The sequence below is a fragment of the Orbicella franksi genome, chromosome 4 (assembly GCF_964199315.1).
Source record: "Orbicella franksi chromosome 4, jaOrbFran1.1, whole genome shotgun sequence".
Classification (NCBI taxonomy): domain Eukaryota; kingdom Metazoa; phylum Cnidaria; class Anthozoa; order Scleractinia; family Merulinidae; genus Orbicella; species Orbicella franksi.
Window position 1 is genome coordinate 23,074,801 of NC_138148.1, and position 13,805 is coordinate 23,088,605.

Below are 13,805 nucleotides of genomic sequence, written 5' to 3' on the forward strand. Positions count from 1 at the left end.
ATGTGTTTCTTCTAACTAGAGAAGAATTCTACTATATTCATTGGCATGACTGTCATGTCACTTTCTCAGAATCAACCCCCACCAATACTTAAACTCAGCATGAACTCAATACATAAACAAAAAAACAAGCTATAATTTTGGCCTGTAGGTAATTTTAAAGCTTGCATTTGATTTGCATTCATGAAAATCTTCTCGCTCGCCCAAAGTGAAATTCATCTTGGATCAGCTTCCACCAATTTCACCTCTGTTTCAGTGGGCAGAAGTCTTGGGTTCGAATCCTGTTCAAGCCTAATTTTTTTTTCAGGTCTTATTTTCAAAACTGCTTTAAGCTATGTACAAAACTGCCATGATCATTGATGTCTTTACATCTTTCTCCGCAAAGAATTTTATGGTTAGCCATTCATTTCAAAATTACAACAGTGTATACGCGGGTTTCTCTCCTACGTATGCTTGTTTACATATGTTACATATGGGCTTTGAGCCCATATACATGACCATTTAGATCATGTATATACACATGTTTAAAGGACCACATATTTGCGTAAACTCAACCGCGGAAATATGCGAAATAAATGCCCAAATATATGCGTCCTACAAGGACCCTTAAATACGCGTGCTAAAATGCACGAATATGTGGGTCTCGTAAATTACGTTGTGTATGCCAGCACGACATGTGCCTTTTGGGAGAATGGCTGTTTGTGAATGATAGCAATGAAAATTACTTTAACTAGAAATCGTCAATATGGCGGCAGTGGTAAAATGCCTTGTCATTGTCTATCTGCTATTTAATGTTTGTTACTGCAACTCTCCAGTGACTGAACTTCCAGAAACAGTTATGCATCTTTTGAATGTCCGTTCAAAATTCTATCCTCACGCTGATCATAGTGAAGTTGCTGTGGGGAATTTTTTCTGTACTTCATTTAGTTATTCATTGGACAGCGGTGCCCAACCAAATGGAGAGAGGATACGGCCTCTAGAATCACTGGTGAGACAAAAGCAATATTACTACTTAGAATAATACTACTTACTACTACTAGTACTACTTAGATGGGAAACATTTGCGAAACGTTTGCATTAAGAGTAGTGTCATGCACCTCAGTACTCCCATTAGGGCTTTCCCAATTGTATCAGGTTCTGATGGAAGAGTGGGTTGTCCAACTTACGAAATATCAATACCTCAAGGGGAGTTTTAGGAAACAGAATGTGAGTTTAGAGTAAGTCCTATTGGAACTTCACCAGATGATTCATCTGGTTGGATGTTATCATCCAACAGTCATCTGACAGTCTTGTGAAATCACTGCATTCACCCATGTTTGTTGAGAAGTCCAGTGACCCTCTGTGCATACAGGATGATTATTCCATGCCTTAACTAGGAGGTTTAACTGGTTGTTAATTCTAGAAAGAAATATGTAATGCAAACAGAACAGATCCATTATGGTGGTCGATTCCAGGATGCCATTTTCTTCCATCTGGTAGAACAGGGTGTAGTAGAATCGACCGACTCCAATGAAGACTTCTCTCCAGTGACACTCAATTCACTGGTTGTGTACAGACAACGCAGCAATTTTCATTCCCCTATTAAATCCCCTACGCCATTGTATAGCTCTTCCTATCTCTAAATTTTCATCCCCTTCGTCTGAACACACTCTAGAGGGCAATCCATAACTTTGTACAGCAGCTAAGAAGAGAGCGAGCCCAGACGCAGCAGAATTGTTTGTTGCACAACTTAAAGTCTAAAACCCTGTCAATGCCACCGTGTATTACAAACCTCCAACTGATAAGGCAGTGTAGTCCATCAATGTATCAGAGAGAATTAGGTCCCCCGACACTGTAAACACACCTTGTGATGGTATTGAACCACCTTATAACAGACCCTGCTGGGTCAGTTCGAAAAAAACTTTCCCTTACACACTGACGCTAAACATGCATATTTCTACTTTGCAAATGACCCAGCATGATACTGCTAGCTGAATTGGGAAACCTACATCAGTCTTATTTCTCGACACCCTGCAAGCAGAGCCTCTTTTATCTCTTTTTGCTTTATTTCTTATTACACAGAAATAGGTACAAAGCGTATGTACCGTAAGAAAAGGTTCTGCTTGCAGGGTGATTTCTCGAATCATCAGTTCATCTAAATTGTATAATAACATTGACTGGAGAAAGACTGAATGTTTCTAACTCTACACCAAAGAGTGGCTCTGGAAACTAATCTTGATATCTGGGACGAAGTAAATCTTATTCTTTTTAACCACGCAGCCATGGGCCGAGCGCGGTTCTAGGTTTACACGGGGTTTTTTTTTTTGTTCGCCAGTGACCAGACCCAAACATCCTCTCGGCCAAATTTTGAATCACGCAACCTGTGATGTCTATTTGCCAAAAGCTGTTGAAACATTAACACATGGACAATGTTGCAGATATTGTTTTCTTTATTGTGTGTAAAATATATTTTCTTTTGGTTTTATCGAAGCGTTGGCTCGAAGGGAATAATAAATACGCTAAAAAAAAGGTATTACATCAGCCATGGAATGCGCTGACGTTGCATCTTTCACTTTCGCTACGTGACAAATAGATCGTGTTTACTTTGCAAGTTTATTCTGCCAGGAGAGACAGTTTTTAGTATTCCAAGTATTTTTCCTATTTTTAGACTAGAGAAGTGAATTGCTGTGCTGGTCTATTGAAGCTAGTTCAAAGATCGGAAGGAAACTTAAACATTTGCAAGCCAAGCAAAGAACGTGTCAGAACATGCAAGGATTACATCATTGGTAGGGAAATAACCACCGTTCTAAAGATAGCCATGGATAATATTTCTTGAATTATGTGACTCGTGTGACTACCCATGGAAAAAATTAATTGAATTTAAATTTAATTTAATCTTGACTTTTAAGAAAGAAAGCTGTTTTTAATAGTGTTATCGCATCGTTCGCATCATTCATGCCCATACATATCCCAAAAAAAGTCCCAGATTAAGACTATTACGTCATCAGAGATTTCACAACGGCTACGACTGATGGTGCAATAGTACAGTTTGTGTTGATCAAGTGATATGATGTCTACAGTAATAAATGAATCATCAAGGACTGCTTTGGCATGTGCACTGCGTTGCGACTGTAGTGCTAAGAAAACGGTTAAATTATAAAAGCGTGGTTATAAGATCTAACAGATCTTTTTTTTTGTTTTGTCAGTGACCAGACCCGAACTTCCTCTTGGCCAAATTTTGAGTCACGCAACCTGTGATGTTTACTCACCAAAAACTGTTGAAACATTAATACAAGGACAATGTTACGGATATTGTTTTCTTTATTCTGGGTAAAATATATTTTCATTTTGCTTTGTTGAAGCGTTGGATTTGAGGAGAAATAATAAATACGCTAAAAAAAGGTATTACATCAGCCATAGAATGCACTGACGTTGCAGCTTTCACTTTTGCTACATGACAAATAAGATCATGTTTACTTTGCAAGTTTATTTTGGCAGAAGTGACGGTCATTAATTTATCTGCAATTTGCGAGTATTTCTTGTGGTTTGACGCATATGAAGTAAATTCTTTGGCTGTTTCATCGTAGCAAGTTCAGTGATCAGAGAGGGTTGTCCAATACTGTCGAGTAGATTCCATCGGAAAAAGGGATCTTACGAATCATTCGACTCGACAAATGGAGAATGTTATTGATGATCCGACAGGTTGAGTTGTCGATCGGAAAATCGCACCTCATTATTTCACGTTATTCCTGTGGCAGGGCCCCAGTGTAACATTGTCAATTCGATCCATTCATTTGATTCGTGGAACGGAGAATTTTATTGATGATCCGACAAGTGGAGTTGTCGATCAGAAAATTGCATCTCATTAGTGGGACTTAGAAAATATTTCACGATATTCTTGTGGTAGGGCCCTGCTGAAACTTTGTCTATTCGATCCATTCGTTCGATTCATCGAATGGAGAATTTTATTGACGATCCGACAAGTGGAGTTGTCGATTGGAAAATTGCATCTCATTAGTGGGACTTAGAAAATATTTCACGATATTCTTGTGGCAGGGCCCCGGTGAAACTTTGCCGATTCAATCGATTCGTTCGAGTCGTCAAATGGAGAATTTTATTGACCATCCGACAAGTGGCGTTGTCGATCAGAAAATTGCATCTCATTAGTGGGGCAGGGCTTTCTGATCGATTTGTTTGAATCGTCAAATGGAGTCATTTTATGACAAACCGGCAAGCAGATTTGTCTCTATCGAAAATATTGCTTTTCATTTAGCGGTTCTTAAGAAATACTTTAAGATAACCGCTTGTTTTAGGGCTTCTATGAAATGTTATTGTTTGAGGCCTTCTCTCACTGAGCTGCGTACGCCGGTTGGTTGTACCGATTATATTTTTGATTAGCTTTGATGTTTAGTCGTCTTTTGACAAAAGTACTTTAATTATCGTCATTCTATTTTATTAATTGAGTCTGAGCCCCTTGATTTTTTGCTGGTAGAGGCATCTCAATCTTGCATCACAGACCGTGATCTTTCTCGTGTGCACCAGGAATGTGTGCAGCTTCGCCATCAGCGCACGCTTGCACTGTGACAAAATACAAAGTCATAGTTCACGTTCATGCCGAGTGTTGTGCGTGCTTTCTATTAGCGAGATTTTTCACGCTGATGTAGACAAAAAATTCGAAACGTACCAGAAATTTATTCCGATTGTCATACGTTGTCATCGGTCAGTTCACGGCAGGGTCATTGCGATAGAAAACTTGTTATGTTTGGCTTTATACTACCTTTGGTGTTTCTAGAACGAGGAATATTCATATCTTTATGTCCTTTTCCACTGTGCTTTTGTTATAGCAGCATTTTGTCAATTGTCAATCATTGATTCATCGATAAGAGTATTTTTGCGATATACTACGGATATGTTAGTGGCGTAAATGATCATGCAAAACGCATCTGTTTATGTCCTCTTTCACCGTGCTTGAATGACCATGCAATGTTTAGTTTATACTACCTTTGGTGTTTTTAGAACGAGGAATATTCATGTATTTATGTCCTCTTTCACCGGTGTTTTTAGAACGAGGAATATTCATGTGTTTATGTACTCTTTCACCGTGCTTTTCTTATAGCAACATAAATGACTATGCAATGTTTCGTTTATACTACCTTTGGTGTTTTTAGAATGAGGAATATTCGTGTGTTTATGTCCTCTTTCACAGTGCTTTCGTTATAATAGCCTGTGAATGAATCGACAACGTTGGACCGCCGGGTCTGTTGTTACTAATGAGATGCGATTTTCCGATCGACAACATCCACGTTTCGCAGTCGTGTCCATTCGACGAATCAAACGAATCGGTCGAATTGACAACGTTGGATCGCCAGGTCTGTTGTCACTACTGAGATGCGATTTTCTGATCGACAACATCCAGGTTTCGGGTCGTGTCCATTCGATGAATCGATCAAATCGATCAATCCGACAGGCTTTATATCCAGCTAATAGCTAATGAGATGTAATTTTCCGATCAACAACGAATACAAAGTTCTCTTTTCCAATGAAATCTACTCGACAGTATTGGACATGAGTGTGATCATAAGGAAAATTTAATATTTGCAAGCCAAGCAAAGAACGTGTCAGAACGTGCAAGGATTACATAATTGGTAGGGAAATAACGACCATACTAAAGGTAGCCATGGATAACGGAACTCTTGAATTATGTGACTCATGTGACTACTTTGCTAGCCCTTTACTCATGGAAACACCAATTAAATTTAATCATGACTTTTAGGAAAGAAAGCTGTTGTTAACTGCATTGTTATCGAATTGTTCGTATTGTTCATGCTCATACATATCCCAAAGAAAGTTCCAGATTAAGACCATTACGTCATCAGAGATTTCACAAAAGCTACGACTGATGGTGTGGCGGGTCTAAAACACAGGTCACAGGTCATTGTTTTACCAATACTGGAATAACCCTAACCCCTTCCTAATGCTAACCTTAGGCCTAAGTACTAGACTAAGACAATGTTTTAGGCCTAAAATACTACACTAAGGCATTGTTCAGGTTTAACGTTAGTATTAGTAAAGGTTTAAGGTTGTTCCTGTATTGGTAAAACAATGACCCGTGACCTGTGTTTTAGACCCGCCACTGATGGTGCAATAATACAGTTTGTGTTGATAAAGTGATGTGGTGTCTGCAGTAATAAATGAATCATCAAGGACTGCCGTGGAATGTGAACTGCATTGCAACTGTAGTGCTAAGAGAACAGTTAAATTTAAAACCGCGCTTATGAGATCTAACAGATCTCCTTGTTCTTAAAAGCTCCCCTTGATAGGTATTGATATTTCACATGATAGGCTGGGCGACCCACTCTTCCATTAGAAGCTGATAATCCATACAGTTGGCAAAGCCTTATGGGACATACTGAGGTGCATGTATCTGCTCTTATGGCAAACGTTTCCCATCTGTGTAGTAAGTGTTGAATTTGTCTCACCAGCAATTCAAGAGGCAGAATTCTCTCAGCATTTGCTCGCGCACCTCTCTCCAATGAATAACTAAACGGTGAACAGAATGGTAGTTGCAAGTTTCGCCCCATGGCAAGTTTGCTCCCACTGAGTTCACCCCTACATCGACTCAACTTGATCAGGCTTGTCCCAAACCAAATCGTGTTTGTTCCCACGTCAGCATTGGACTGTTCAATCTTGAATTCTTGAATTCAGTCTTGAATCCTTGAAATGTGAATGGATGTTAATTAACATGTTCAAGTCAAGCATGTGATGTAATCAGTCAGCCACTGACTCGACTTACTCAGACTTGCGAACGAAGCCAACTTACACTTTGAACATGAAACCTTGAGCTAACTTTTTATTCAAACTTACTGCAATAAAAAGTTTTAAACGCAGTTTAATAAAAAGTTTTAAATGCAGTTCATACTTTTAGGCATCATTTATCTTTCAAGGTCAACCGGTCTATCAAGTTGCACAAGTTAAGTGTAAGTTAAGTAAAAGTCAAGTACTTAGTACAGACTATAGCAAGTGTTTTTGGTCGCGTATATCGGTTTGGTGGCATATATTTGGGCATTTATTTCACATATCTCCGCGGTTTACACAAATATGTGGCCCTTTAAAAATGCGTATATACGCAATCTAAATGGTCGTATATATGGGCTTAAACCCGATACATAACGTATGTAAACAAGTATACGCAGCAGAAAAACCCGCGTATACACTGTTGTAATTTTGAAACGAATGGCCAACCATAATTTTTAATGTATTTCATATAATTATTCACTTTCACACCTATATTTTTTACACGTCCCCTTGGTTTAAAGGTTCAGTTCTCATGTATATATGCATGCCTAACCATAAGGTTTTCTCATGGCCAGAAAGAAAAAAAATTGCATGACCGTGACTTTGATACAACACCTACACAACATGAACCTAATACGACTCAGCATGAACCAAATACACATGAACATGAACACATGAACCAAATACCTTGTTTTGACAGGTGTCAATTGACTATAACATGGATGTCCAATATCAAAGAAGGACGCTATAAACCAAGGCTGCATGTCTCTGGCAACCTATTAGCTAGAGTATGGCCGCCATCTTGTGTGAGTTGCCGTCCCTGTTGTCGTACCCATGAGCAATACTGCTAGCCATGATAACCATGAGAAAATCAATTCATGGGCTTCCTTTTCTTTCCTATATGGGTATGGAGCTCTGCTTGGTGACCTTTAGGGCCGCCAGAGCTCCACTAAAAAGTCATTATTGATGGCTTATTAAACCCACTTTCAGTGTTACGTACGTAGGGACTTTCTTTTGACATGCCATCTTTCGACATGCTATGTAAAAAATGTAAGCACAACTGACTTTTTTACGGTCAAACTCAACTTTAGTCATGAAAGATGGATTTACTTGACATCAAACTAAGGCTTCAAGTATCAAGTAGTCATTCTGTGAGACATCAATCCACTGTTTTAAATGTTTACATCTTTCAATTATTAAAGGCGGGTTTCACGGTTCAGCACATGTCTCCAAATCAAAATACTTTAGTTCACTTCTTATCAGTGTTATCACTTTAACAACCCCACTCAGATGTAGTTCAGTAATCACATGCTATAGTTTTTTGTGGCAGACTGACGGATGACCAAAATTTTCAAAAGATTTCAGTGGATTTTACCTATGCTGTTGAATGTTGAATTAGTGTTGACCTCTACAATTTATTCTATGGTTTATGATTTTATGGCTATTTGCAAGTGAAATTAGGTAACTTGCTTAAGGTCATTCCACTGAAATAGAACCTGCACTGACATTTTTGTGAAACTTTGCCTATTGATTGTTTATATTATAGGAACTTAAATTCTGAAATAAAAATGAGGGGTCCCCATGTTCGTTTAGGAGCAACAGCACCTTGTTTATACCCATATAAATCCTTATAAAAGCACCACGATTATAGTCATGATTGCTTGCTAAATTCACGTTTCCGACGATTGCCTTTTGTTCTATACTGAGAATTGGTCCATATTTATTTTACACAGAGAAATTTATTACTCAATTGAAAACAGAAAAAAATGATAGGTCGCCAAACTCGTTTGCGAGAAAATGACAATTTACCTCTATGGCGAGGTCCAATGCATACGCGCTAATCACGCGTGAAATTATGCGTAATAGGGATGCGCAATGCAATACTGGGGAATGACCTTAAATTAGTTCTTGTTGTAAAATATAATGAGTCCATAAAAATTACCCACCAATCTGCTTTTACCATTAGCTACTATAACAGACTGCATCACTTAGCTGTCCTGCTGGGAAAAGCTCCACTGAAGTTCTTATAAACAAAGCTACTGATCGAATTGTCAAAATCAAACCTTCCATCATGGACAAAAGCAGTTGAGACATGTTCTTTAATTGGGGATGTGAACCATTGTGAACTATTGAAATGTAATGTCTTGCTCATGTGAACCATCCAGAATTACACTCCAAAATCCAAAATCATGTAAGCCATGAGAGTAAGTTTGAAAACATTACCAAAATGCCAATTTTTTTGTGCAGATAAAAAGTTCCACTACTGAAATTGAGCATGTTACTACAGGAACAGGTTTACAGACACACAGCTTCACTCAAAGTATAAAAAGACAGTTTCTTTTTTTTTATTTCATTGTTCCCGCAGCAATACCTGTTTTTTTTGCTTGTGTTAACAATCAGATGCATTTATATTTTGTTCCATTGCCTTTAGCTTGTCATGATGATGTTCACAGAGGCAATGAAGGTGTTAACAGGTAAGCCAAGAAAAGACTGGGAATGAGTATGAAAAATTCAGGGTATATGACAAATTTAGCCCTTCTCGAACTTGATTTTTTTCTTCTAAAGAACACGGTAAAGAGATGCACAGGAAATATTGTATTTTCTCACAATGTATTGCTACTTTGAACCCTGAATTCTCGCCAATAATTAACCTATGTGACATAATAATCGCGCTCTACTGGTGTGCAACAGGATTTATAGTTTGCTAAACAATGATGCTAAGTACTACTGAAGAGATAGAACAGTGATGATGCTGAGAAAGCTTCACACTGTGTAAAATATATTTCAGACAATCATGGCCAAAAGCAGTTGAGACACTCCCTGAAAAAAAACCTGTTTCATTGAACGCGTGAGTTTTTCAATCTCCAGTTTTCACGTTTTGACCCCCTCTCCCCTTTTCAACGTTGTAACACATGACAGTGTTCACAGAGCGTATTTCAACATTGAAAAGGGGAAGAGGGGGGGTTGGCTATCGACAAAACAGATGCTTTTTTTTAATTACGGAAGGACGCCGATGGAAAGTGTTTGTTTTGCCCAAATGTGTCAACACTTTTGTCCATGATTATTGATAAAACTAGGCTTGGTATTACACTTCATAAGATGAAACAAATTCTTTTTTTGCTGTATATCGCAACCAAACTTGTTGGATTAACCTAATCACAATGCTGCTACTTCCAGAGGTTTTCAATTCACCAAAAAATAACTCATCCATGCCTTGCCTGCTTATGCTTGCTAGAGCAAAATTGAATATCAAAATGGCTCCAAACGCAACCTCTTGCATACCTCACTGTAAGCTTATTTGCTGCAGATGACTGATGAAGTATAAAACACTTAGTTCGTACTGTAAATGAAAATGTGTAACATCATTTCACGTTGAATATTTAAAAAGCATGAAATGTGACCAACTTACAAGAGGCTGGCAAAAGCGGCACAGATTGAGTGGCAGTCTGATTCGCTTTGTAAATAAGAACGGCTCAAAAGCAAAGTACTTCAATCATGCAAAACTCTTTTGCTGAAAACTCTTTGTCCCGAGAGAAAAGAGCTGCTGATAACATCACCCTATTTCACTCTTTCCACTGGAAGTGTTTATCCAACGACCACACATAAATGCTGTGATCGAGTCCTGAAAACAGTATTCAAATTTTGTTATCTTTTGATCTCATTTCTCAGTAGTATTCTGCACTTCAAATTGATGCCGAGAATACAATACAATACAAATTTTATTAGCACTCCCCATGGGGGCTTTTCAGTTCTAATACTACTAAATAAGTTACATTAAAATGACAATGAAATAAATCAACATACCAAGGAATTATAAAAATGATATGAAATAAGGTAGAATTATGTGACAATGTTGTATTATGAAGATAAAAATTCACGTAAGAGTTTACCTCATAATCTTCATTTAAAAATATTCAGAGATAAGCTTAGCTTAAGATTTCTATCTAAACTATTCCATAATGACACTGTTCAATAGTAGAAAGTCCTTTGTCCTGTAGAGGTCTTAAAAAGAGGAATGTTTAAAAGTTGTGAATTTCAAGCCTTACAGCCACTTATCTCCGCTCACTTTAAAAAGAGTTTGTCCAGTCATGCATTTAAAAGCAAGCACAGCGTCACGATAATACAGCTGTGATTTAAATAGCAACCAGCATACTGTAACTGGTTTAGGACTGGGGTCACGTGATCAAACTTTCTGGTATAATTTTACTAATTATTCAGGCAGTGAAGTTCTGCACTGCTTGAAGTTTGAAGAGATTAGTAGTTGCTGCATATGACCAGACCGATGAACAATAATGTAGTTTTCTTCAAATTACCCGATACTGAAGGAGTTACATGGTATTGAAACAAATAAATCCTGAGTGTGGTTGCTTTCAGAACTATGGTGAGTTAAAATTTCTTTCTTGGTATAGGATTGATTTCCTGCCAATATATTGCCTTTGGAAACTTCCTTCTTTGGTTCTTGATTGTTTTAGTAGTAGTAATAACAATAATAATAACAATGTTTTAATGCAGAAAGTAAAATTTTCTGTCTCATTAGCCCGTTAATGTATGTGGCCACGTCTACCATTCCACTGCCTCTTGAAAGTAAACTTGTAGATTACACTGTGAAGTGACTGCTGAGGAGATGGCTACTGATCCCTTTTCTCTGTCCACTTACAATTAATCAACCCTCAAATACCCTAATATTCAGCATTCCTCTGTATTAAGTCCCATTATATTTGTTCACTAGATCCCCACAAATAAACCCATAATGACTATACCATGATAAGGTGACCCATGATATAGTGACTCTCACCTGCTTGAGGTCCACCAAACACTGGGTTATAAAGTGGCACAAGTGGGCAACTGAAAATGATCGACGTGAAAATAAGCGTTGATGCAAATAACCAGCAAAATTAAATATCACTGTTTTTGACGTCAGGAGGGAGGGTACGTACATTTGTCTCCAGCAAACTGGACTTGTTCCTTCGAGCAAATTGTTATGAACTGCTGAATCTGGCTGAAGATTAATTCAAAGTCTCCGTAATTTGGTAAAGATAACTTGACCAACCTGTGCAATATTAATGCAATCTCACATTAGTAAAAAAGAATTAGGAGATGAAACGCATTCATCCCCTTAACAAAGGGTAAATTTTAGAAATCCTGCTGGTTAGAAGGGAAAGAGAAACTCACAACAGCGCCATGAATGCCAATGAATGCTGATCTGGATCAAGAGATGCAATCGCAGCATCGAGCTGGCCAGCACACTTGACTAACAATTCATTAGATCTGTTTAAATAATCTGCTAGTTGTACGTAGTTCTTGTCAGAAGAAATCGAGCGTACAGTTGCGAGGAAGTCCTCCATTTTCGCCGTGTTATCTACCTCGTCCCCAGGCGGCGTTGTATCAAGCGGTGAACAGGGAGCGCCAGGGCTGATGGTTAGGTACACCACAGAGTAACCACACTAAACCACCCCATGTGTTCGCGTTAAGCTGCCCTTGGCAGCAGGTATATTTTGCAGGTTGCAGGTTGAAATTTAATTGTAACTAGAAAACCGCTGGCACTAAAAATAATTAATGACCTATATACTCGTCAGGGGTTCTTACATAAAGTAGTTCGCCTCAGACTTCACATAGTGAAAACACGATCGATCCGCCGTAAGTACTTATCGATCGACACGCTGAGGCCAGTGAAATCTCTGCAAAGCCATCTGAATGGCCGCTCCACAGATGTTTCCATTGATTCCAGATTTGGCCCGGGTCTTCCCTCAACAACAGAAGATTGCCATCACAAATGAAGCAAATAAGTAAAGAAATGAAATAATATAAGATTTTACCCGAAGAAATATACTAGCACAAGCTCAGTGTGCTTTCATTTTGGTACTCACAAGGAAGAAACCAAATTCAGCAGATATTTCAGATGATATTTCAGATGTTTCTTCAAAAACAATAATTCATTGCAGGTTTAAAATCATGGGAATATACCCTCCTCCCATCGCTTCCGCCGGTTTGGCACTTAAGGTGGCCGAACACAGTTTTCAAGCGCCTATGCCTAATTCACCATTACTTTTAAGCTATTTATGCCTTGGCGCCCGTTTTTTGCCAGAGTCAAGGTTAACCACAGAAGGGTTTATTCTCGCATTTTGGCTAAGGTGTGTGCTGTTGCCATGGTAACGGGGCTGGTTAAAAACAAGGCTTAAAAAATGGTTTTTGTTTATTTAAAAAAAAATCCAGTCGTAAATTTTTTTTTCATCATTTGCCCATTACGAATTGACATTAAATCCCTTCTGTCAACACTGTTCTAATAAAATTTTGACATAGGCGATTTTCGTAATTCGCCGTAAATCGTTTTCACTGGATGTTCTGTATTATTAAAAATTCCTTATGTCAAAAGTAAGATTTTTTGCAATGGATCATTCACGTGGTTTCTGAACTATTTTTTTGCCAAATTTCTTGAAATTCTAACGACTGGATCGTCAGAAATCGGCAAGTTTCCGCAAAAGCAATCGGTCTCAATTTTTCCAGCAGCTGCGCATGCGCTGCATTTAACTGGGTTCTTTCGGTAACGAAGAAAAAGCTAAGAATTGTTGGGTTCTTTGCGTCCTTACCTCTTCTAACATAACTTTGTAATAAAAGACTAAAGCCATCAATACACTGCGCTCAATAATAGAGAAAAATAGCAAAGATAGTGCGGGTGTTGAGTAAATAAAATGATCGCTCTATTGACGGCATGTTTGTTTTTGCAATCCTTGTGCGCGCGCTCAATTGCATCAGCAAAAGCGCGCGCGAAAACTGTGTTCGGCCACCTTAAGGTAATTCCTCTGAAATAAAAGTGACAATAGATTTTTGTTCAAACTTTGCCCGCTGAATATTTGTCATATGATAACTTCAATTTTGAAATAAAAAAGGGGGGTGCCCATGCTCATTAAGGAGCAGTGAGGCATTGAAAATGCCCCATTTTGGCATTATTTAATGCTTATTATAAGAACGCATTCCCAGTAATTGTAAAATCTTTGTGAACCCAGACTCACAAGAACACGCATTAAACTACAGTC

At 38.3% G+C, this 13,805-nt stretch overlaps 1 protein-coding gene across 6 annotated transcripts in view; it reads right to left on the minus strand.

The window, feature by feature from the left end:
• Nucleotides 1-12,922, minus strand: part of LOC145484986 (COP9 signalosome complex subunit 3-like) — a 227,217-nt gene extending 214,295 nt beyond the window's left edge. For 2 of the 6 annotated variants that reach the window (XM_081463622.1, XM_081463621.1), the window contains exons 1-3: nucleotides 11,944-12,916; nucleotides 11,709-11,821; nucleotides 11,567-11,616 (exon numbers count right to left, since the gene is read on the minus strand). In XM_081463622.1, coding sequence (XP_081319748.1) covers nucleotides 11,567-11,616; nucleotides 11,709-11,821; nucleotides 11,944-12,116 — 336 coding nt within the window. In that variant the 5' untranslated portion in view covers nucleotides 12,117-12,916. Of the gene's footprint in view, nucleotides 1-11,566; nucleotides 11,617-11,708; nucleotides 11,822-11,943 lie in introns of all 6 variants that reach the window. The other 4 variants (XM_081463624.1, XM_081463620.1, XM_081463623.1 and 1 more) reach the window with 4 other exon arrangements.
• Nucleotides 12,923-13,805: the final 883 nt, after the last annotated feature.